General features: G+C 43.9%; 1 protein-coding gene and 1 long non-coding RNA gene across 6 annotated transcripts in view; one reads left to right on the plus strand and one right to left on the minus strand.

Moving 5' to 3' along the window:
- Positions 1-10,321: 10,321 nt before the first annotated feature.
- LOC309341307 lies at positions 10,322-14,544 on the plus strand. The gene is made up of 2 exons (XR_014156190.1): positions 10,322-10,648; positions 13,922-14,544. It is a non-coding gene; the product is annotated as an uncharacterized lncRNA (long non-coding RNA).
- Positions 14,545-16,953: 2,409 nt separating this feature from the next.
- ARHGAP20 (Rho GTPase activating protein 20) overlaps positions 16,954-24,384 on the minus strand; it is a 75,877-nt gene continuing 68,446 nt past the window's right edge. For 3 of the 5 annotated variants that reach the window (XM_081860389.1, XM_081860392.1, XM_081860391.1), the window contains exons 10-15: positions 22,210-22,355; positions 21,860-22,021; positions 20,485-20,594; positions 19,914-20,103; positions 17,732-17,846; positions 16,955-17,307 (exon numbers count right to left, since the gene is read on the minus strand). In XM_081860389.1, the coding sequence (XP_081716515.1) occupies positions 17,048-17,307; positions 17,732-17,846; positions 19,914-20,103; positions 20,485-20,594; positions 21,860-22,021; positions 22,210-22,355 (983 nt within the window). In that variant the 3' untranslated portion in view covers positions 16,955-17,047. Of the gene's footprint in view, positions 17,308-17,731; positions 17,847-19,913; positions 20,104-20,484; positions 20,595-21,859; positions 22,022-22,209; positions 22,356-24,384 lie in introns of all 5 variants that reach the window. The other 2 variants (XM_081860390.1, XM_081860393.1) reach the window with 2 other exon arrangements.

Raw genomic sequence — 24,384 nt, forward strand, 5'->3', positions numbered from 1 at the left:
GGATCGTCCAAACCTGACCTAGCAGCTTAACGACAAACAAACCATGCTCATAAGTTATACAGTCTCTGGCTAAATGTGGCTTGCATTTCTGTGTATCATATTTCTAAAATGATCACTAATGGACACAAAGTAGTCCCTTGAACTTGAAAATTGATTGATGGCACTAAGGTATTTCCAAAAATAGTGCTTTTATCTGTAATGTTTTGCTTGCTGCAGTTGCTGGGCTTAAATGTCAGCTTTGATGGAAAGGACAAGGAAACAAGAATTTCGCAGCGTTCTTCAAAGTTGCTTCACAAAATAGCCAGCTGTTCTTTCTATCAGGTCGGGGTAAAGGACAATTCTGGTAGCACTGTTCCTTCTGTGTTCTCATCTCGGTTACATTGTACAACTCCCTTTCCGACGAAAAAAGCCCATCTTTTTTGCTGTGTTTGAATGAATTGACTGAGAAACGCCATCACTAAGCGCTATTCACAGATCAGTTGAGTGTTCTGTTTGCCCTTTCTGCCTTTGCAAAAATAGTTGTGAAGCCTTTGCAAAAAGGATTTGAGAGTATCCTTGTGTGTAATGCATGGAAGCTCAATACATCTGGCTTTAATAGAGTAGTCAGAAATGCATTCCTGGACTCTTGGCTATGCTTTGTGTTTCTTTTATCAGCTATTGGTTTCAAGTGGAGGAAGAATTCGCTAATAGTTTCAAGAGTCCAGATTACAGTTTAGAAGATTTGCCATCATTGATATTTTTACAGTATAAGTTGGGAGGTCAGAAATAGGTTGGACAAGGGGGTACAACTAACTCCTGGTTGCTCCATATACTGTGGCTGTAGTACGGAACCTGAATAGCTACATCATCCATCAAATTTTCTACGCTTAAGCTGTTGCCAAAGACTGGACTGAGATTTGTTGGCCTTGGAAGCAAGACCAGTGGAAGAACTGTGTTTTTTTAAAAAAACAACAACTGGACTTTTAAGAATTAACAGCAAATGGTATTTTAAGTTAAGGTACTATTCAACTACCGAGAGCCAAGTCCACGTCATCAAGATCAGCAGACATAATTTCAGTGGATTCCTGTGTGCTGAATTCACAATTCTCCATGTCCTGAAGGCTTTACAACATGTGTTGAACTGGAATGTCCCACTGCATGCACATGTTGAGGAATCACAGGCACAATTCTGCTGCAAAAACAACTTGCATTTTCAGCATGTTAAGATATAGTCATACGTAAGGTGCAAGACTTGGCTGACAGCTTGTGGAGTTATTCTTGTGTGGTATATTTCAGAGCCTTCTGGGGATAAAGTGTGTATTCATAGAAAGCATGTGCTATAATCCTGGGTAATGCAAAGGGGGGTTGGAATGAGTGAATATTTTCCCCATGTTAAAATCCCTGCACACAGAGCAACTAGCATATCAAGATGAAGGGTTCCATAGAGCCTAGTCCTGATGTGCTTGTTTTCCATGCGCATGGAGTTAATGTCTTCAGAGGAGGGTTATGCCACATACTTCTGCTGAATAGGTAGGTGCCTTTTTAAATCAAACCTGGGTTCTATCACATGGTGTGTCTGTGTTTTGCATCAGGAGACAGAAAAAATTAACTTAAAGAATCTCCAGGATATATTATAGTTCTCACCCCAGTGCATCATGAGTGTGCTGTAGATTTCCTGTGTTAAGCAAGGGGTTGTATAGATCTCCTCCAACTCAATGAATGAATGAATACCATGCAAGAAAAATGCCTGAAAACTATACTTTCCAGTGTGTGTGCATGTGCGTGCATGCGCACCATCAAGTTTTACACAGAAGGTAAGTACAGAGCATTTACGGTGCAGTTAATTGTTCCCTCATTCAGTCAATTGCTATGTGAACAAATATAGGAGCTAGTTTCAGCAATTTTATTTTTTAGTCTATACCACTTTCTGAGAATGCCCTTGAAGCTCTGTGTCCAACAAGGACGTGACAAAATGCTCTAACACACCACCTTGACAACAGAAAATCAAACCCACCCATAAAATAACAGGGTTTCCACATTCCAGCCTCATTAACCTATAATGGGCAGGGTGGAACCCTACCACCAAAGACAGTTTTCATTACCTTCTGGTGCTATGAGCTGCTCTGGACAGCCAGAGGTGAAATCCCACTGTCAAGAAAGCAGGAGGAGGTGGTATTAACAAGCTGGAAAACCTGAAGGTTTCCAAAAGTTCAGACAACATTTTAAAAAGTGGTGGAGAACAACTAAAAAGAGCCTGCTCAGTGGGTGCAGAAAGTTCACTGACTGTTAAGGGGATGGGAAACCAGGGGAAGGGGAACTGGAATGGAGTATCCCGGAAAAAGGCATGGATGGCTGGAAACCTGAACAGCAGTCTACACTCCTTGGAGAAAAACCTAGTGCTAATATTATTGAAAAGCTTGTACTATAGGGAAATAGGTTTCTTATTAGGTAAAGAATTAAACATCTCTCTCTTGCAAAGCCAGTGCATTTAAAATTAATTGCCTGGTTTTCTGCCTTGGAAATTTAAGATCTTGAAGATTATTCTGTGTGCCATGAAGGAGAATAAGTTACCCTTTGTTCTTAGGGCACAGCAATTTTCTTTCTGCTTCCCAACTTGCCGCTGGTGTAGTGTAAAGGGAAAGTGTGTCTAGGTTTGCTGTTTGAAAGAACTTTGCTGTCTGGCCTTTAAACTCATCAACTCACGTGCTGAACGCTAACAAGCGTGGGTAGCAAATTGGCTCCCCTCTCTTCACCCGCCAGCCCGCCATGTCCTGCAGCAACTCTGGAGAAAGTAAAGGCCGTTGCTGCTGCTGCTGCTGCTGCTCGCTGGCCTAATGAGGAGACAGACTAGAAGTCTCTCCATTCAATTTTCTCCTTGGCTTTGGGCCGAGAGAGCAGCTCGTCTTGCTCCGTTGGGCTAATTTCCCAGCCAGCAGCCGATGCAGCATTCCTACTGCGAGATGGGGAGCGGAAGAGAATTGCAGAATAAATTGGAACGATGTGGGATGAGTTGACATTTCCTCTGAGTAATTCTCACGGGAGGAGTCCAAGACTTCTAGCCATCAAAGGCCCCGTAGGCGCAGAAGGAGGCGGCTTCAGTCGAATATGATAATACTCTGTCTAGCCTGACTTCAGGGCTTCATGTCTGGCAAGCTGCGAGTTCCTTTGCATGTTTTAGAAAGCCGGTTTTGGTCAAGATGGAAAGAAATGTTCTTGTGCTGCAAGACCTGAGTTGGCAACAAAAGCCTCTTTCCTCTTTCTACCTTTAGTTCTCCTTGCTTCGTGTGCCTAGGCAAGCTGGCCATCTCCTATTAACAATGCTCTCCGTGTCAGTTTTAGCGCAGAGACTTCCTCCTTTCTGTTAAAGTGTTAATAGAGTCACTTCCCTTCTTTATAAGCCAATGCAACTGCTTAAATGGCAAGAGCCTTGGAACTTGCCCTTGTACAGAGGCAATTCAATGGATTCAGAGAGGCTGGTTTGGGTTACTTTTACAAGAGGGGTGCTTTGTGGAGGAGATGGCAGGGAGGGTTGGCCTAGCTTCTCCCCCCCACCCCTCCATAATAATAATAATAATAATAATAATAATAATAATAATTTATTATTTATACCCTGCCCATCTGGCTGGGTTTCCCCAGCCACTCTGGGCGGCTTCCAACAAAACACTAAAATACAATAACCTATTAAACATTAAAAGCTTCCCTAAACAGACCTAAATAGACTACTGACAGGAGCAAGCAGCAGCAAACCACACTGCGCAAATTGGAGTTAACTATTAGCAAAAACAGGATCAGCACAGGAGTGTCAGGCCTAATGAGAACAGCAACTCATATTCTGGCAGATCTTGCCCCCATGAAGCAGTTTCTGAGGCTGAAAGTCCCCACCTCCCCACAGCTGCCTAAGTCCCCTCCTCTTCCAGGTTTTCCCCAAGCAATTTGAGACTGTGCCTGTATGAACTTATGCTCCACCCTCTGTATGCCTCTCCTGGTTCTGGGAGGGGAGCTTGTTGCAGCAGGAGGGGGAGACACCCATGCAGCTTCTCCAGCCAGACTCATCTCTGCCTCTTGACTTGCCTCCTCTTCTGCTTCAGCTTCTGGGCTCCTCCTGCCACACTCATTTCTCACCAAGACCTGTTACCTCATCAGCTTCTGACACCTCCTCTTCATAGCCTTCTCCCTCTAACCACTCATTGTTTTCCCATCACTCCTCCCTGGACTCTGAGCCTTCTTCCCGGGGGGGGGGGGTGTTGGTGGTCTCCCAGCTGGTTCCTCCCATCATTGCTCTGTGTCCAGCCAGTCCATGACATCTGCCTGTAACGTAAGTCCTGGTGGAATTCCGCAGCACTGCATCACCAAACACTGGTCTACCTTAGCTTTCCATCACAGCTACCTTCCTGGGTGGGCGAGCCCCATCTGCTTCACCTTCAAATAGAGAACGGTCCTCTGATAGGCCTTCAAAGGACTCCTGGCAAAGGCATCTTCTCAATGGTGGTGTTAACTTTCAGAGTGATGGACTGGAGACTCATTTTGATTGGCTGCAGGTACAGCTAGTACTTAGGGAAAAAGAAAAGCAGTCAAAAGCTGAGGTACTTGGCGTTCAGCTGGATAGAAGTATAGCCTCTTAGCTCTGTGTAATTTGCACTGAGGAAATATCTACAGCCAGGGGAGGAAGTCTTTGAGCTGGGGGATAGATTGAAAGACAGGGTTTCCTGTGCTTTTTAAGAACAAACAGACAATTGAGAACTGGGCTGTTGAATTTGAGAAAGGAGAAGTGGAGTTATAAGGGAATGCTGTACTTGGGTCTCAATTCAGTCAGAAGGGGATAGCTCTTCTGAAGAGAAAAGAAGAATCCCAAACTAGTTAGGAGGCGTGTTGTCTCCCCTGGTATACTAATAGAGGAGCCTCCGGAGTATAGATTTGTAGAAGGTAGGGAAATTGACAGAGTATCAACTTGTCTCAGAACCCAAGTATTAAGACCTATGCTGCAACATCTCTGCAAATAGTTGGAAAATTTTCATAATGCCCATTGTCTACTAATCCTATTAATCTCCAAAGTCACTTGCTGGCCCCCCTAGTATGAAGGAAGGTGAGAATTGTGTGTCAATGTACAGTTATATTTGTTAGCCACAAGATTGGACTCTGCTTCTCCGCGTGCCCCTTGTAGGTGTCTGTCTCTAGACATCTCTCTAGCTTTGGTCCATTGCCTGATCTTGTCACTAAAGCTGCTTCAAATGGCATACCACTCCCAGAGCTATCACTTAGCAAGAATATGTCTTCCTCTGACAAGCCTCTGCTTATGGGGAGCTGGCACTGAAAGGAACGTAAATATGCCCACAGGGCAGTTAATGCTGTGTATTCAGCTGACTCGGACATCCAGCCAGCCACCGGTCTCCTGCGTTGTGCCCAGGAGGTGACTTTGACACTTCCACTGGTGTCTCTTTCCAAAGAACTGTACCATCCATCTCTACTGGAAATGCTTTTCAGAAAAGACAGGGGCCAGAGGGGTGATGCTATCCACCCTGTTAGTGAAAGTCAACATACCGCAGAAGTCAAGGAAGAGGGTAGCCCAGATGGATCATATTTGTTGGAGACTTGACGCTGCCTGCTTTGCTGTAAAGATGGCCGAGGTCATGGCTGTTGCTCTTTTAAATACCCACTTTGAAAAGATTATTAGCCTGCCTCCAAAATGTAACACTTGGACAGATAGATAAGGTTCCCACCCCCACCCCCCAGAAAAGTATTCAAGGTTCAAAGGGGGTGAAGTAACACATTCAGACCAGGACTTGCGTCATTGAAAGCAGGGCAACATAATTTCTGTCCCAAAGTAGGCTCTGAAAGCAGAGTTTTGCATGTTTTCAGCACAGTTCTGTTTGAATCAGGGGAAAAGCCAATAGTGGAAAGTGCTCATGGCTGTGTACCTATGACATGATTATTCTCTTCCAAAGCAATTACTCTATTCCAAACTTAAAAATGGAAAGTGTAATGCTGGTGGTCAATAAAAGAGGTTCAAGGACTCTCTCAAGGCAAATCTTAAAAAATGTAGTCTAAACACCGACAACTGTGAAACACTGGTCTGCAAGCACTCCAGTTGGAGAACAGCCTTTACCAAAGGTGCCACGGGCTTTGAAGACACTCCAACTCAGGACAAAAGGGAGAAATGTGCTAAGAGGAAGGCACACTTGGCAAACTCTCACCATGATCAACTCTTGCCCAGAAACCTATGTCCCCACTTTAGAAGGATGTGTTGATCCAGAATTGGCCTCCACGGTCACTTACAGACTCACTGTTAAGACCGTGTTTCTGGAAGACAATCTTACTCAGCTACGAGTGGTCACCAAAGAAGAATAAGAAGACATCACCAAAACATGTCTGCCTCTACTCCTCCACAAGCCCTTGGCCAGTTTGCTGGATTTTTTTTTAAATAATAGCATTGTAGAGTTGATTGTTTGCCTTTGTTTTAATATGAAGGATAAATGTGCATATGGTGTCTTAACCAATATTTTTAAGGTATATAGTCCACCTGCAGGAGGTGTGGCGGAGCAAACCTGATAGCAGTGTTGCTGTGCTCATCTTACTTATGGGCTTACCATAGGCATCTGGCTGACAGGATACTGGACCACATGGGTTGCTGGCCTGATCCTGCAAGGTTCTTATGTCCAAACAGGAAGCAACATTTGCCCTGTTGATACATTTGCTTGCAAGGTAAATTGCAAAGGGAGACACAACCTGCAGGTGAGGGGTCTCCTGGATCTGCTGTGAAAATGTTGCATCTGCCTTGTCCTCCAGATATCAGGGCAGCCTTTGCCAACCCGGTTCCTTCCAGAAAGGCAGACGAGGAGTAATACTGTAGCACCTGACCAACAAGCTGATGTTGGAGGAAAACATCAGTCAACAAACAGGCAATGGCATATTACTATGGATATGCAAATGTCGATAATGTAGTGAGACACATCAGCCTTCACAACAAGGGATGGTGGAGAGATACCAACCCCAGAGCCATTGTTCTGGGGAGAGGACCGAAGGGCCCAGCAGGCTGTGAATTTATCCCTACCCTGGGCACGCAGGGCCAAGCGCCACCATTGGTTAGTTGGTCTCGTGCCCAGAGAAATGCCCTGTAATTCCTGCCACCATTGGCCAATTTGGTGGCAGGAGGATGATCTGGCCTGCAATAGGCCAGTTCAGAGAGGAGGCTTGGGAGCCTGCCCACAAAGCCACCCTCTTGAGAAGGGGCAAATGGACTTCTGCAGAGAGGGCCCCTGAATAATTCAATCAAACAGAAGTGACAAGGCTGTAGAAGTGATTTGCCAAATTTCAAAGCGGCAACTCTTTACAATTATTCACTGCCAGGAGATGCATTTAAACATCTCTATTGTTTACTCATGTCTTCTATATTTATTTGTTGGGGGCGGGGAGGTCTTGTCTCATCTATGTCATATTTATTCTGTCTGCTAATGGAAACAAATGTCTATGCACTCGGGCCTGCAGGGTTGACCGCAGGAGCTAATAAGTTTTCAACTTGTCAACCTTCTCCTGCCTGACACAGAAACACACTCTTCAGCCAGAAGCGTCGCTGCTGAATGACTGATGCGTAAAACAGAAGGGAGGCGATTCTGTCATTCCCCAGAGCGGCAAACTATCACAGCGTATAAAATGAGCAAATGTGTGTGACACATTGGGGTGGGGGTAGTCTAAGAAACAAATATCTGATCGGCACGGAGCAGGGAAGTGGCAGCCATCAATTATCTGCTACCTTTAGGACCATAGGGAAAATAATGTGTGTTTTGTCTTAGGCACAATTAGGATACATAAAGATGTCAAAACCTTTGACTGGGCCAGAATCTCACTCAGCAGGACCAGGCTAGTAGTAGTTTAATTTTCTTTTGCTGCTTGCAATTCTATAGCGTCTTCCCACTACATCTAAGGCACCAGCTTGCCTAACATGGATACGTTAGTTCTGAGCCACATGCTAGTCTGGGAGAGGTATTGGAATTCCCAAATATGAGTCGTTGAAGCATCCCTACCACGCAATGCATAGGTTGCCCGGGAAAAGGTTCTATATATGCTACACTTTGGGAGACGTTTGTTCCTTCTTTAGCACAAGCCCATCAGCAGTTTTTGCAATCTGGTGCCAGGCTATGTACAACACCGCCGTGTCGTGTGCCGTTAACACGACGGCTCGCAATGCAACTCGACAGTGCAGACCACATCTTTCGGTTTGCTTCACATCACTGTGAGTGACGGCCCAATCTGCTGAGTGTAATGTTGGATTTGCATGGGGGTCAACAAGGGATTGACAGCCTCTGTTGCCCATGTTATTTCAGCTGGCTCGGAAACCATAGCGGCAGAACGAGACATGGGCAGGCAGGGTCACAGGAAGCTCCTTGACCTACATTGCCTACCCAGTGTTGAAACAGAAAAGTCCTATTGCGTAGCTGTTTGCCCGCATACCCAGCTTTACGACTGCCTCCCAACTTCTGCTGATTTGTTTAAATATCCGTAGTCCACTTTCCATAAGGATGCCAGGCATGAACTCAGCAGTTCACCTAGGGCAGGAACTAGCCATCACTTCAGCAAATGCACATTCCTAGACCCTTTTCAGGAGATAATGTATGGCAAGGGTACACTTGCAGGGGAGAATTGGTGAACAAAGAGAAAGGTGTACTTGAAGTCTTCCTGTGCCTGCTAATTCTCATACCAGAGGATGATTTCAGAGCCTGGCTAGGTGGTGGGATGATTAAAAATAACTCACTTGGGGAAATAGGAGAGAGGAGGATTACACATTGACCCACCCACTCTTGCCTATCAATTCTCCCCTGCCAATACCCTGCAGTAATGTTATACAAGGGAAACATGCCATTGTAAGTTGCATTTTACCCTTAGGCAAGTCACTATCTCATAGAATCATAGACTCTCACAACCTCAGCCCTGTGGCCAGGCCAGAATTAACAAAAAGCCCCCAAGGCAAAGATGTGGGAGATGCCTAGTGTGTGCAAAAGCAAAAAGAAAAGAAAAGAAAGCCATTTTGCTGAGATCTCTCAGCGCTTTGACATATTCTTCTCTCCCCACCCAGCCACTCACTCATTCAACTATGCTTTATTCAGCTTTGCTAATGTCTGAAGATAGCATTTATTTATTATAAAACAAACAAACAAAAAAATGTGTCAGTCCTTCCCTAAATACGCCTGGTGAGTTCATATCTGAAGCGCATTTAAACAGGAGAGTTCCCTGACTTACGGACAGCATCCCTCAGGTGAAGAGCTAGGCGTGTCGGCCTCCACAAATGTTTTCACTTTGCTAGTACAGCTGCAATATTGTTGTCACAGTGGATACACAAACTAATTCATCCACATTTACACAGAAGGGGGGGGGGGTCTGCATCATTCTTGGGTTCCAAATGGGACATGTCTACCACATGAGGCCTATTAAGCTTGGCACATGAGCTCAATTTGTTAATGTGAATTGTATGCTGAACATGGACTTCCCTTCAACGCGAGGGCTGCCCTGGGCTTCCATCACATCAAAATCTTTCTGTGGCTTGACTGAAAATGTCAACTGTTTCTAGGGGACAAGTAGGCGGGTACCTGTTTCTAGGGGACAACCAGCCTTAGCCAAGCTTAAATAGTCCAGAATTTAGCCATTCAGTGACCTTATTTAAGAGACGCGTTTTCAACACAGAAAACATTTCCCTTCACTTGATCCTGTTGTCACTTACTATTCAAGTCAAATAACCTGTTATGAAATGCATTCTGCCAAATGTTCCTGTAATTCCAATGTTGCCACAGGAGTGAAATTCTGCCGCGATCATATTTTATACTTAACCACAGTGACCTTGGTTTACGGAGGAGAAGTCAAAACTGGAGACCCTGGTGAAGTTTTCGAATACTCAGTGCTGGGTTTCGCAACAATTCCCTCAATGTGCCTTCAGGCAATGCTCTTAACCTCTTGTCTACTATTTCCTCATATATGGAATGAGGCTGCTGGGAGGATGAGCAAATATAAAATATTTCTCTTTTTTCTCTTCTTTTTTACCAAACTAAGACAAGAAGGGAAGTATCTCTAAAGTTTTCATTGGCATACTTGCTTGGGGGGAAATAGATTAACATTGGCTGTATTTGCAAAAGGAAAAAAAAACATTTCTTTATGAAAATATAAGCTAACCTATTCAAAATAAAAGAAAACAGCTATTAATGCTAGATATTTCATTGCTGGAACAATTCACCACAGACAAAACTAGATGCGATAGTAAAAGTCTGGTTGCAACTGCATGTTCAGTATTAAGTCTTAACATCTGGAAGAACTGACCTCACAGCATGACATCATAATGATATTCTTCACTTGTGGCCCATTGCAACCAATGATGTGATAGGTGGTTTTCACTTGATCATCACCATCAGGTATCTTACCGAACAAATTCAGAGTAAACTGTGCTGGAGCACCACATATACAAAGATGATGTTCTACAGGTCAGCCCAGACTCTGAGCTCTTCATCTGAGGACCTCCTTCGTGTGCCTCCTGTGTGAGAAGTTCGGATGGTAGCAACACATGCATGGGCTTTCTAACTGAGGTGGCTCCCCGCTTGTGGACTGCTCTTCCCAGGGAGACTCACCTGGCACCTTCACTACACAGCTTTAACCGCCAAGCAAAAACATTCTTTCTTTCTCGGGCCTTGGGGTAAGTAAACAATCAATGACCTTTAAAACTGTGTATGTGGTATATTGCTTTTGTTTGTTACTATGGTGTGCATTTTTGTGTTTTCATATTGTAAATTGCCCTCTGATCTTTGGATGGGAATTCAGTAAATAAAAACAAAGAATTTTGCTGTAACGTCACTTTAAATAGGCCTATTGTGTTTTGCCAGCAAAATGTTTTAATCTGCAGGACCCTGGATTTATGTTATGTTTCTCCTGGCAGCTACAAATCCGAGAAAATATTGCCACTCAAATAGTAACCGAATCTGCTCAGGCTTTGTATTGAGAATTCGTTTTTCCTCTCAAAGTGTTTGGCCTGGTTGTGTCTGTTTCATCACAGCCAGAGGGTGATGGATATCCCACCTTCCCTCTTAATCTATCACAGTTTCGCAAGTCCAGAATACATTTCACATCCTTTTTGGGATGTAGATTTTGTGTTAGGGGAGGGGTAGTAACTCTGGTGGGGGGACATATTGTGCTCCTTCTGGGGTAGTTTGTCCACCTTTGATCTCTACCCTGCTCTCAGCTCTCACCTGTGGCTCCCAGAAGCTGTCAGTATACAACAGCCACATCCTGGGAACAGCTTCGACTGGCCATTTAAACAAAGTGAGGGTAGCCGATGGGTCTCAAATCCATGGCTGAGTTAGGGACTTCCCCTGCATGCAAAGACAGGCTTTGACCAATTGAGCAGACGAGACCAATACTGGGTTCACTGGTCAAGAAGGCACATGGTGTGGAGGGAAGTGAGGGACAGTTGGGCTCATCAACCTGGAAAGGTAGCCCATCCAGGAGAAAGAAAACTCTGACCCTAAACATCCGCTGCCTTGTGCGATATCTTCGGGAGAAGGAAAGACTAAGGAGTAAATCCTACACAAATCTGGCGTGGAGTCCCCAAGATGGTTGGTTGGCACCTAGTACGCCTCCTTCGGGAACGTCCTGAAGCCAAGTTGGTGCCAAATGTATTGCTCTGCTTTGCTTTGGACCACATCATCGAGGTCGAGAGGGGGGGTCTTGTTGCCTGGGCAGCCCAGGACCTCTATACACACTGGGGAGGTCACTTCAATGCCCCTAATGCAGTGGTTTGACTTCACCCCGAGAAACGCATTCCGTTGTCTCTCGAGACAGATGGATGCCAACTATTCGAGATCAGACTTTCCTGCCAGCTATTTCAAAGACCATATTTCTGCCTGTGGAAACTATGAAAGTGAACTTTCTTAGTGGAGATTTCTTAGGCAGTATGCACTAGGGATGTAGCCTTCCCTCTTATTGGTTTTTTCCAGCAGAAGAAACACAGTTTGCTTTCCTACAGTGAAGTCTGGTTGCCCACAGAGCTATGGGGGCGGAATGCAGGGAGGCTAACTGTAGGTGGCGCCAGAGTCAATGACAGATAGAGAAAACCAGCCCTACTTTGGCCCTCCCTGCAGTTCTACACAAGGGTTTAAGAAGGAGGAAGCCAACCATAGCTAGAGCCACCCCCTGGACTAGTTGTATGTAAGAGCAATTGAACTGGGATCCAATTTCATACCACTGAGATAGCTCAGTTAATGCATGAAGGGGTTAAGATTGTAGAGTTCTGTTCCTAGACTTGGCTGGGTCATGCCCCCTCTTCTCTGTGAGGAAGTGAAGCTGCTTCTATTCCCATTCTCTTACTCTCTCTCCACACCATGTAACTGACCAAGACAGACATGTCTGAAGTTGGTCCAAGTTCAGACTGCATGTTTGAAATACATTCTGTTTGTTGCACACAAGTAATCTACTTATGTTATCCTTTGGATTTAATAAACAAAGCTTCTAAGCTTTTCAACAGTATGTGGCCTGTTCATTGCTAGAGGGGTAGAGAGAGGGGCAAGAGCTTTAAAGCAGACTAAACAGGATATGCAAAAGGGCTGAACAATCTATATTTCACACTTTGCTGCTGCTTAACTCCAAGAGTGTTTTAAATTCTGCTATGGGCTCTGTACTGCTGAAAGTGTGCAAAGCCCCACATTTTGAATCTAGACACACAGCTAATCCTTTTTTTAATTACTCACACATGGGTCAGCTCTATTTCCCACCTACACAGAGCCTTAACCCATGAAACAAGACAAAGGGCAAAACAATTTTAAGCCATTTTAGTAGATCTCCTTGGAAAATCAGGAATGAGTTTTTCAGCTCCCCCTACCACAAATTTTGACACCATCCCAAACTGTTACAATGAGAAAGGATAACTAGACATCCCTTCTGGATTCTTCCATATGCTCAGATAAACATATGGTATGTAGGCTGCATTGAGCCCACCAAACAACATTCCCCTCTCCTGGCTCAGGAAGTCTTTGCTAAAATGATGAGAATCTTAGCATGCCATGTTCCTGAAGCCTCACATTTTCAAGGAAAGGTCATGAAGCAACTGGCGCCAGGATTACAGCCTTTCACCCTCAGCCCAAAAGACTCCTGTTGCTTTTGATAGATGAGTGTTTCACTGGCTGTTGTTCTGTCACGATGGCAGAGCAACTCAAACCATTCCAGGCAGGTTTAAGTAATACAAAAAGGGAAGGCAGAGGTGAAGAGGGGTAACAGAAATGAGAAGCAATCGTACCAGAGGCAGCTGCGAGGGAAAGAGAAGGAGCCACTGTTTTGCAATCTGAAAAGATAGATGGGGACTCTGTTCACATGTACACAAACCAATTTTAGACTTTCAGTTATGGATAAATGACTGGTAACATAACTTGTGAGCCAAGTGCGATAAATACCTTGTAACTGCACCACCCCCTACATACTGATTGCTGTGTTCTGCAGGATAGAGCATCCTGCAGATACCACCCTATAATAGAATCAGAGAGTTGGAAGGGACCACAAGGAACATCTAGTCCAACCCCCTGCAATACAGGAATCTTTTGCCCAACATGGGGCTCAAACCCACAACCCAGAGATTAAGTGTTTCATGCTCTACTGCCTGAGCTATCCCAGCTTCAAGGGGTCCTTTGTCAAAAGTGGGCCTTTAGGGTGGTGGCACCTACTCTTGGGGACTCCCTCCCATTGCACATCAAATGGGCGTCTTCTCCACTGGCTCTTTGGCAACTGCTAGAATTCCAACAAGCCTTCAAAAATCTTTATCCCAGTTGCTATCAGTTCTGGATCTGAGTTGATTTTATGCATGTGTTGCTCTTTTAAACTGTTTATATTTACAGTTTTGTTTTGTCTTTTTTTAAAAAAACACACGCTGTTTTTATTTGCAATTGTTTTTAACAGGTTTTTATATATGTTAATTCATCTACAGGTGTCATTATATTGCAAAATTCTCCAAGCCACCCCAAGGGAAGAGGAGAGGAGCCGATTGTTTAAACCCAGAAGTCTTTATAACAGCAATTGAAGATGGATGTCCCAACCTCCTCATCATAATCACTGAACCAGAGGATGACGAGACATGGATCACCCTCAATATTACATGGATAACTTCCCAGTCATCCTCAGGAATATCCAGCAATGGTGTGGGGACTCTTGCGTGACTGCAATTTATTTCTATGAGGACTGAAGAGGAGAAAATTATTTATGAATTGTGCTCTCTATTTTCAAAGGAACGTCTCATTCTTTGAAGAGATAAACATGAAAAGTCACCAAGAAGAATGCCATTCGCCCAGCAGTTTTCATCCCAGCAGCTTTATGGCAAAAATGTTATATTTATTTCAAAATACACTACTCAATGGATACACATCACCACCAGAGCCCAAACCACCCAAAAAGTTAGCAGCGTTTTTTGCAAGTACAAAAATACACATTTATTTCAGAACATATACAATAGCAAAGTTTTATCAATATATATTATACAATCCTAAATACAATTCACAAGGGAAAGAAAAATGTAATATCCAAATTAAACACAATAAGGAGATGCACACGAAACTTGGGAGTTGTAAGTTATAGGAGGGCAGGATTTATGCTTCAATTTAAAATGTCCCTTTTTTGCTGAAGAAAATGACTTCTCCTTTCCTCTTGATTGTGCATTTACCACCTCCACTTACATTGAATATTTGCCATAGCAGTGAAAAGAGAGCGGGGGTCTCCAATCCGTCTGAGACGGGTGTAGATGCATCAGAGTGCTGTCGTGATGGAGATTTGTGGCGGAAGCCCACAGAAATGGACACTGGCTGAGATTTGGTTGGCAACTTGATTTGTTGTGGAAGATTTGTGGAAGGTTATGGGGATTGATGTGGGCAAAGATGATCCAGAAAGCCATAGCAGTGAACAGAGAGATGGTGTTGAGAGATCATTGAAGACCCTGAAGGGGAGGTGCCCAGGGACAATAAACTCACCCTTGAGCAAATAAGTAGAGGTGGTGAGAGAAGGCAGTTCGATCCATCAGAGATGGGTGTAGGTGCGTAGCCTGACGTGGAGAACAGAGACTCATTTTCAGAGTGGGCCTTACGCCTTGGAGCTTTTGGCTGAGCAAAGCAAGGAAGAGGAAGAGGAAGAAAGCTCTTCATTTCCCCCTTCCCCTAAAAGGCAGCCTTCCTCCCTTAATCAAAGTGCTGACCCGAGCCAGGTGCTGTCTTCAGCACTGATTGTCAGTGGGTCACTGACGGAAACTTAAATGAAACTCTGCCTTAAGAGTGAAACTGCATTAAAATAAATGTTTAGAATGTACAAGAATGGATCAGAGAAAAACTGAATAGCAAGCATGTGTATAATTATTTGCTGTAGAATCAAGAGTTTCTCTTAAGGCAGATGTGATATACAGAATGTGATAATGGGAGGAACAAGAGGAACTTCTTGAGGGTGGACCTGCCAAGGGAGGGCCCAGTTGGAGCTTTGTAATAAACTATGTGGTTTTCACAACTATTTTTCTTTGCTTGCAGGCTTCTGTCATTGTACAGTTTCTGACAGAAAAGAAATGAAGATGGTGAGAGAAGCTGGTTTGATCCATCTGAGGTGGGTGTAGATGCATCAGAGTGCTCTCCTGATGGAGATCTGGGGCGGTCCTCTGCTTCTGCAATATGATACCATGGCAATCCAAGAGTCATAAAGGCAAAATGCCAGAGATGTTTCCACACTTTCTTGGACCTTGGATCAGGGGTTGGCTCTTTCCCTGGTCTGTGTGAAGAGAGTCTGGGGTGGCCTCCTCACAAAAGGCCTGCTTGTCTCCACCCAGCATGTGGGTAAAAAGCGGAACCTCCACCATGAAAGACTGGACTCTTCCTGCTTGGAGGCTCTTTCCCTTTTTTGAAGAGACACTTATCCTTGACTTCCATTGGACCAAACGCCTTGGAGCTTCGAAAGAGCAATATGATACCATAGCTAAGGAGCCCAGACTGACCAAAACTCTGCCTTAAAATCAAGAGTCAAGGATAAGTATCTAAAGGAAAGGCTGCTGAGCTGCCCAGCTCCCTCAGAAGAACTACTCTCCTGGCATCCAAAAGATACGCTTGTGACTCCAAGGTTATTTTAACGGGACAGTTCTTTTCTCGTTCCATGGTGGAGGCTCTGCTTTATAGCCACATGCTGGGGCGGAGGCCACTCCAGACTCTCTTCACGCAGGCCAGAGAAAGAGCCAACCCCTGATCCAAGGTCCAAGAAAGTGTAGAAATGTCTGTGACATTTTGCCTTTATGACTCTTGGACTGCCATGGTGTCATATTGCGGAAGCAGAGGACCCCCAAATCTGCTGCACCTCATCAGGAGAACACTCTGAAAGTGAGTCTGGGTATGTCCTTTGTTTGCTGAAGAAAATGACTTCTCCTTTCCTCTTGATTGTGCATTTTACCACCTCCACTTAGACTGAATATTTGCCATAGCAGTGAAAAGAGCAGAGTTCCTTGTATTTCTCATCCCACCTCTGTGATCAGTGGGTTTCTTAACTCAGGCGGAGTTTCATTTAAGTTTCCATCAATGACCCCCCCAAATCCACCACAAATCTCCATCAGGAGAGCACTCTGATGCATCTTAAAAATGAGATCAAGAGAACAGGAGTAGGGACTCCATGTTGACCCTGAGTGACACTGATTTGGACCCGCCAGAAGCAGAGGACACCCCCCGCCCAAATCCGCCACAGATCTCCATCAGGAGAGCACTCTGATGCAGATGCATCAGACTGCTCTCCTGATGGAGATTTGTGGCGGAAGCCCGCAGAAATGGACGCTGGCTGAGATTTGGTTGGCAACTTGGCAGAAGATTTGTGGAGATTTGTGGAAGGTCATGGGGTTATGGGGATTGATGTGGGCAAAGATGATCCAGAAAGCCATAGCAGTGAAAAGAGAGATGCATCGAACCGCCTTCTCCCACCACCGCCACTTATTTGTTCAAGGGTGAGCTTATCGTCCCTGGGTGCTTCCCCTTCAAAGTCTCCCCTTGAAGACCCTGAAGGGAAAGTGCCCAGGGATGATAAGCTCACCCTTGAGCAAATATTCAACTTAAGTGGAGGTGGTGGGAGAAGGCGGTTCGAGAGCATCAGAAATGGGTGTTGATGAATACCCAGACTCACTTTCAGAGTGCTCTCCTGACGAGGTGCAGCGGATTTGGGGGTCCTCTGCTTCCAGTAGGTCCAAATCTATGTCACTCAGGGACACCACCTCTTTGCTCCCCTCCTCTTTTTTATTGAGGTTTGCGCAGTCATTCAATTCATTTTCCAAACTGTCGGATGAGGAGTCATGCAGACGAACAGAAGAGAGATCTGCAAGAGGATGAAATAGGTGTCAGCACACCCTCAGGTGTCACTCACTCCATCAAAAGCAACATTGCTTAATTAAAACATAAGCAGAATTTTATCGACTATTTTGCAGCAGGCGACGTATTTTACCATTCTTAATTTAAATTTGGTCATTCTCACAGCCATCCTGTGATGGTTCAGAACAGAGAGTGGACTTGCTGCAGGCTGCTCAGTCAGCTTTATGAGATTTAATCCCAGGAGCCTTGCATCCATACCACACATTGCCCACTTTCCTGTACCATACTGTGACCTGGAGACCTGGAGTACATATTACAACCACTATGGAGAAGATGCCAAACAGGCTTCCTATGGAGTCCAAGTCAAAATGCTAGATAATCACTCTCACTCTCTCTCTCCACTTTACTTTTTTTAAAAAAGTTTCTTTTACCTGAACTATCTTCTTGGTTGTCATTTTGGGGCATCATGGCTGCAAAGATGTAATTAATTTCATCCCCAAAAATCCTGCTTCCGTTTTGAATCATAAACTCTATGAGGACAGAAGCCTGCAAGCAAAGAAAAATAGTTGTGAAAACCACATAGTTTATTACAAAGCTCCAACTTGGCCCTCCCTTGGCAGGTCCACCCTCAAGAAGTTCCTCTTGTTCCTCCCATTATCACATTCTGTATATCACATTATGTAGCGCATCATTTTTAATTCTGGGGTTGTATGCTATAGACAAATGTGCACTTATGCAAATGCTTCTTTTACAGAAAGCATATATATGTATTAGCACAAACTTTTTAAAGCAAATGAGCCTTCCTTCCAGTCCCTGCTGTTTCCTTGGCACAGGACAGGCTCTTTCCACAACGCCTTCCTCTTCTGCTTAGCGCTAGAACATTTCCCTTGCCTGCCTGCCTCCTGTCATCTGTTGTGTGCTCTCATTTCTGTGCCAGTTCTTTTCCTCCCACACAAATCCTCCTAGTTCAACCTGTTTGTTCTAGGCTGCCTCCCAAAGACTGGACTGGAATCTGAAATTGCCCTATTAGAGTTATTGGATGCATATGGAAAGCAGGGTGGGATGACTGGTGCTCTTGACTTTAATAGCACCTAGCTGAACATCTGTGCAGGCATGTCTTTTCAGTTAACAAAAATAACATTTATTCATTTTTTGGGCAAAACAGAGCACAGGAGCCACCACTGGCTTCAGGCAAATGCATGCATTCAACAAAATAATTTGATCCCCTCCTCTTCTTTTTTAAAATTAAAACACTTCAAGCTGCACACTGGAAGCTGCACATTTGGCTACTTGTCCATAAACAAAAACTCTCTGCAGAGAGCGGGAAATGTCTTTCTCTCTTCCTCAAATAAAGATTCTATAAAAATGTTGATTCCTTTTTTGTGTGTGGGAGAATATGCACACAAGCAAACTCTCACTGGCTACAGTCGAGGCAGAACTTTACTACTTGATTCTGTTAACTGTACAAAAGTGGTCTTAAAGCTAATGACAGATCCATCTAAGCTTCCTGTCTCTAACAGAGACATTAAAAAGAAATGTGCATAGCTTTTGTCCTTTTTGCTACAACAGCACATTAAAGCTGGGTGCTTGGGAGTGGTCAGTGTTGTGGTGTTAAGATTTCCTGAAGCTGTGCCCCTGCCCACATATTTCTGTTGCTTCTGGTGTCGGTTCACATGGTCCTATTGCCAGCAGAGGTTGCGTTCCTTGCTGCTGCCAGGGATGGCTGGGTGGAGAAGGCTTTTTGTTCAGTGCTTCCTAGTTGCACCTCCAAAGGTGATTCCAGACAGACGCCAGAAAGCATTACTTCCTATTCCTGACCTCAATCTGAGCCATGCAGTCACATTTCTTGTCCTCACACTAGTGTCTTCTGGATAGAAGAAACTAGGAAGAACTGAAGAAATTGCTCCAAGCAAGCAGGTAGCGCAAATGGCACCAGGAGTGAGGCAAACTCTTTGCCACTATTTGCATCCCACCTCCCATCTTGCAACTGTGCCTTCCCAGTACAAAAGTTGTACTGGGATTTTGGATCATCACAAATCTTTACTGTCTCAGTAATACAGGTTAGCAGTCAACCAAGGTTTACTCAGAATAGACCCACTGAAATTAATGGACATATTTAAGTGAGGTCCATTAATTTCCATGGGTCTACCATACGTAAAACTTAGCTGAATACTGCTCACAGGCTCATCTGTTTCTTCAAAAGCAGCTATGTATGACACCTAGCTCTAGAGGCGATCTCTGAAGAAGGAACAGGGTATACTATGGTACTAGGTTAGAAACTTAGAAAAACTTAGGTTAGAAAGACATTCCTTACCACCACCTCCCAAGTAATGCATCTCACCAGCTTTTTGGCCAGGTGCACAGAGCAAGACCAATGAAGTAGGGAAAGTAAAACAGGTAATATAATGGTAGAAAGATGTAAATGCTGGAGCTTAAAAAGCTGGGAAAAACCAGGAGCAAGAGATTTGGGTCTGAACTCACTAAAGTTGCCCTGCCTACGCAGCAAATAGCTTAATTTTAAGGCAGACTAACTGGCCCTTCTGCCACTTTATGGGAACCTCTGAAGCAGAACTCTGAGGCAGAACTTCTAAGCAGAACTGTTTCTTAGCCTACTTTCATGGTGAATTCTTCTTCAGTCCAAGAGTTTGTGGCAGCCGGTAGCCAGAGTAAGCTGGGTCCAATGCACACTGCTAAATTGAACGCAGTCATCTTATTGTCTTCAGACTGCCTTTCTATGCTGTGTAGGACTCCAAACAGGTAACGCAGCAGCATCACATTGGCTCCAGGTAGTTGTTCCATTAGCCTAGCAACACACAAAACACACAACTCTTCAGAACACAAGACTGTTTGCAAAAATTACACTCAATACTCTTCCTTCTGCCATTCCCCAGCCTAGCCTCTTAGCTATGCCAATCTGGAGCCCACTTCATGGTAAGTGGAAATCCACAAAGTAAATAAATCTCCCCACATTCTATTTTAAAGCACAGAGATCTGCACCGTATATCTTCTTTCCTGCATGCCATGAACAGGTGAGAATATTGATCAGGGGACCGAAATGGAATGCTGAACAATCAAATCTAAATTTATAAGCTTGTCTGCAACAAAAACTGCACCTCAAACATTCTGCTTTTTTCTGGGTATTCGTTTTTGGAAGCAGCACAGGAGGTTACACAAACAATTCTACCTGTGGGTGCTTTTTATCTTCTCTTCATCGTTCCCTTCATCCATTAAGGAAACCCACTGATCACAGAGCTGGGATGAGAAAACACTGCCTGGGATATTGCGCAAAAAATCCTGAGGAAGAAGGAAGAAAAGTATGGATGAGCAACCATTTGTGGGGGACTGTTTCATAATAAGTAAACCATGGAACTGCTGGAACAAAATCCCTGTACATCATAGGATTGTCTACTAGTGTATCATTGAACAATTTTGGTCCTGTCTGAACCATTTCGATTGCTATGGATGGATTTGAATCATTTCTCACAGAGTAAATGAAACAGTAGCTAATTACTTCAATTAGCTAATTACCAAAGGTCTGTCTAGCCCAGCATTCTGCTTGCACAGTGGTCAACCAGATTCCTATGGGAAGGTCATGAGAAGGGCATGAGTGCAATAGCAACTTCACTGGTTTGAGACTGAAAAAATTAATCTGTTATCAGCCAATGCAGAATAACAAACAAAATGTTGTCTCAAAGTCCAACACAGCCAGGGTAGCCTTATGCAGTTCAGCACCTCTTAGCCCAACCAACCTCCGAGGCTTACTACACAAATCTATTTGGATAGCCCCTTTGAGCTCCTTGGAAGAAGGGCAAAATTCCAAAGGAGCAAATAAAACATCTCCTTATGTATTAAAGAAAGGGTGACCAATGTGGTGCCCTCCAGCATGGCTAGGGATGATGGGAGTTGGAACCCACAACATCTGGAGGGTGTCATGGTGGCTATTCCTTCTTTCATCCATCAGCATGTGTTCGGCATCAAGCACCTGCATTTTGAAACATATCCTATTCTGAAGTTATCCTGTGGCCCCAGTTATCCCAGCTTACTCCCCCACGAGTAGCTCATTCTATTTACTAACATTTCTTATAATCTAGACATCAACACATTCCATTACAGAACATCCTGAAAGCCACCAGGAGCCTCTATGATAAGACACTTGCTCTGATTTCTCTCTCTCTCCTTACTAAGATGTTACATTTTCTTTAAAATTCCTAACAAGGTTTGTTTTCTTTTTTGAAAGCCGTGCAGGAATTTCTTTACCGTCCTGGCCTCCCATCCCTGCACTGTGGACCTGCCCATAGAGGAGAGTAAGACAACAAAAGGCTAAAGGATGACTCGGTTATGGAAGAGCAGATCTGAATTGGCTGCCCAGTGGAAATCCTATTCTTGAGTCCAAAAATAGTTCAAGAATGCCCATAATCCAGTTGTTGATAAGATCAACACAGATGACTATTTTGGAAGTCTAACTTGGTTCAAAAAAAGAAACATCCTAGGCTACAGAATCCATAACATAAATCTTAGAGGGTGGCAGAGGGGATGAAGGAGGACAAATGCCTGTCTACCTTAAGCACAGAGGCTATCACCAAAATGGACTCGCTGAGTAAGTTCACTTCAGCTCCCGAATCAAGCTTCTCCTTTAGCTCTCTGCAAGATTTTGCACTTGCAGAACGTCGAAAAATGCCCTCAGTGAAAGGCCCCTCTTGGTTCAGGAAAGAAAGCATGTCCTGTTAAAGAAAAATAAATATATATATATATATATGTATATTTAGGATTGCCATATGACCTATTTTTCCAGGACACGTCCTCTTTTTCACAGGTATGTAAAATGAGTCATCATAGATAATCTCAAAAAAACCCCAAAGGGATTCTACTGAAGTTCAGGAACCAGTCACTGAATGTATGGGATACTTACAAAGATTGGCTTGGGCAGCTTGTCTGGCAGAGGGTGTCCAAATAGCTTCCCTTGGGCAGAGGTTGGGGAAGGAGGAGCTTCTGCACCCCGCCAGAAGGCCCAGTTTATAGTGGATCTTTTCCTTTTAAGTGGCTTTTGGCTACACTCTGCAAGGAAAGAAAGAGGTTTCTTGTTACACTACACCACGCAAAGTCATGTCATATCCTTTATTTCCTTCTCTTTAGTGGTTGCGATGAACCAAGCGTCTTCCGTTTGGCACCCACACTATATGGTAACGTGCATGGGTTTAAGAGGAATTCCTAGAAATGTGTTTAGCGATGGCTGCATTCATACAATGAAGGGCATATTTTAAAAATCCAGCTCACTAAGGCCTTCTCCAGATGGGTATTTTGCAGCTACATTCCGCAACATGCTCTTGACACTAAATTTTGCATTAGGATTGGATTTATTCAGCTTTATTCTGCTTCCCCAGTGCTACAAGAGTATTACTGTGGGGGGGGGGGGTTAGTGCAATGCAAGTGGGATCAACCCCGCTATCTCAAATATTTGTGGCATGAATAGTTATGGTATTTCAGTAGGAAATTATAGGACATGCACTTATTGCAAACAAAGCATATGACCACCCCAAAACTTTTGCAGGTGCAGGTGGTTTTTGTTTTTTCCCATGTTGCTTTCCCTTCATAGGGGGAAGGAGCACAGAAAGTCTACTTATGTCCAATGTAACTGTACAAAAAGGCGAGGAGTGTATTATACTCTAAAAGGCAGACTAGAGACCCATCTAATAAAGAAATATAATAATGATAAAAAATGGCAGTGAGATCATTAGAACCAAAACGGTTCCCCATCCCTGGCCATGTTATACAGCAAAATATTGATCATGCAATATTACCCTATATGATTTCAGACAGGTGAAAATTGTTTTTGTTGAACAGCATGTAATTACAGAAGTTTGCTTTAACTATGGGAATGGGAAGAATACTTTTAGCTAAAAGCTTAAAAGTCAGCAGCACTTGACTGAAAAATATACTTTGTTTTAAAGCTTGTTTTAAACTTGTTTGGCTGGTGAATTCTTTCCACAAAATATTCAGTGATGTAAAAATGAAAAATACCAACTGCATAGCAGCCTGGTGAAAACTATCACTGCTTGGCTTGCTTTTGAATGCAAACTTTGGGGTAGGAGTTCTTTGCTTAATTGTCTTTCCAAACCATGAGATCTAGAAACTTAACCATTCAGGAATCAGATGCTGCACTGGGTGGCAGTGTCAGCAATCACCTTTCTGGAGCCTCTTCTCGGAACCGGAAGCAGTTGACGTAACCCCAAGTTCACGAAGGCCCTGCTGATTTTCAGTAAGGTTGCATCAGGCAGATACTGTAGATATGTATAGCAGCGTTATGATCTGGGCAGTTTCACTTTCAACCCCTTTCCTATGTGAGCTACATGGAGAAGTGCTGGGTTGCAGCTGCTTAACACTTTATAAGTTAAAACCAGCATTTGAAGAGAATGGGGGAAGCTGCGTAGGCAAGAGAAGACAAATGTAATTTGCATCAATGTAATTGGCATGAAATCGATCCAAAAATACTGGGTTGTATCCAACATTACAGCTCTACTTGTGCAGCAGACTTCTGTGTTTCTTCAGTTACTAAGATTTGAGACCAAATGACAGTGCTCAGTTGCCTTGTAAGAGATGGCTATATAAGTACTTGGAGGGCAGACCCTCTGCAATGATAAAATACATCACATTGATTGTTAGCCATATCAATATAAAAGACTGTGTGGAGAAGCGAATGTTGGGACATCTGCCCATGAATAGTGAGGGGGTGGTGGAAACCTGCTCAGAAAGGAAAGGCTTCTTTTCCACAGAATGGTTTGGATATATTTTTGTACTCAAGTTGTGACTTGGCCAGTTGACTGTGTCAAAAAACAGAGCTGTAGAGTGTCTGCCTTGCAAGGCAATGCACATCCATTTTGGAAGCAACTGAAAATCTAATTCCTATGCAAACGTATTTCACACTGCTGGTGAATTCTGGAAAGCCTGGGCAGCTGCCATATGGCATCTCAGCAGGCAGAAAAGATGTCCAGAAGGAAGTACAATGAGACAAAGGAAGGTCAAGTTCTGTAACAAAAGCCAAAGACATCTGCACTAACATTTTTAAAAATAACAACCCACTTCTATA

The sequence above is a fragment of the Podarcis erhardii genome, assembly GCF_964252035.2.
Source record: "Podarcis erhardii genome assembly, chromosome: 4".
Lineage (NCBI taxonomy): Eukaryota > Metazoa > Chordata > Lepidosauria > Squamata > Lacertidae > Podarcis > Podarcis erhardii.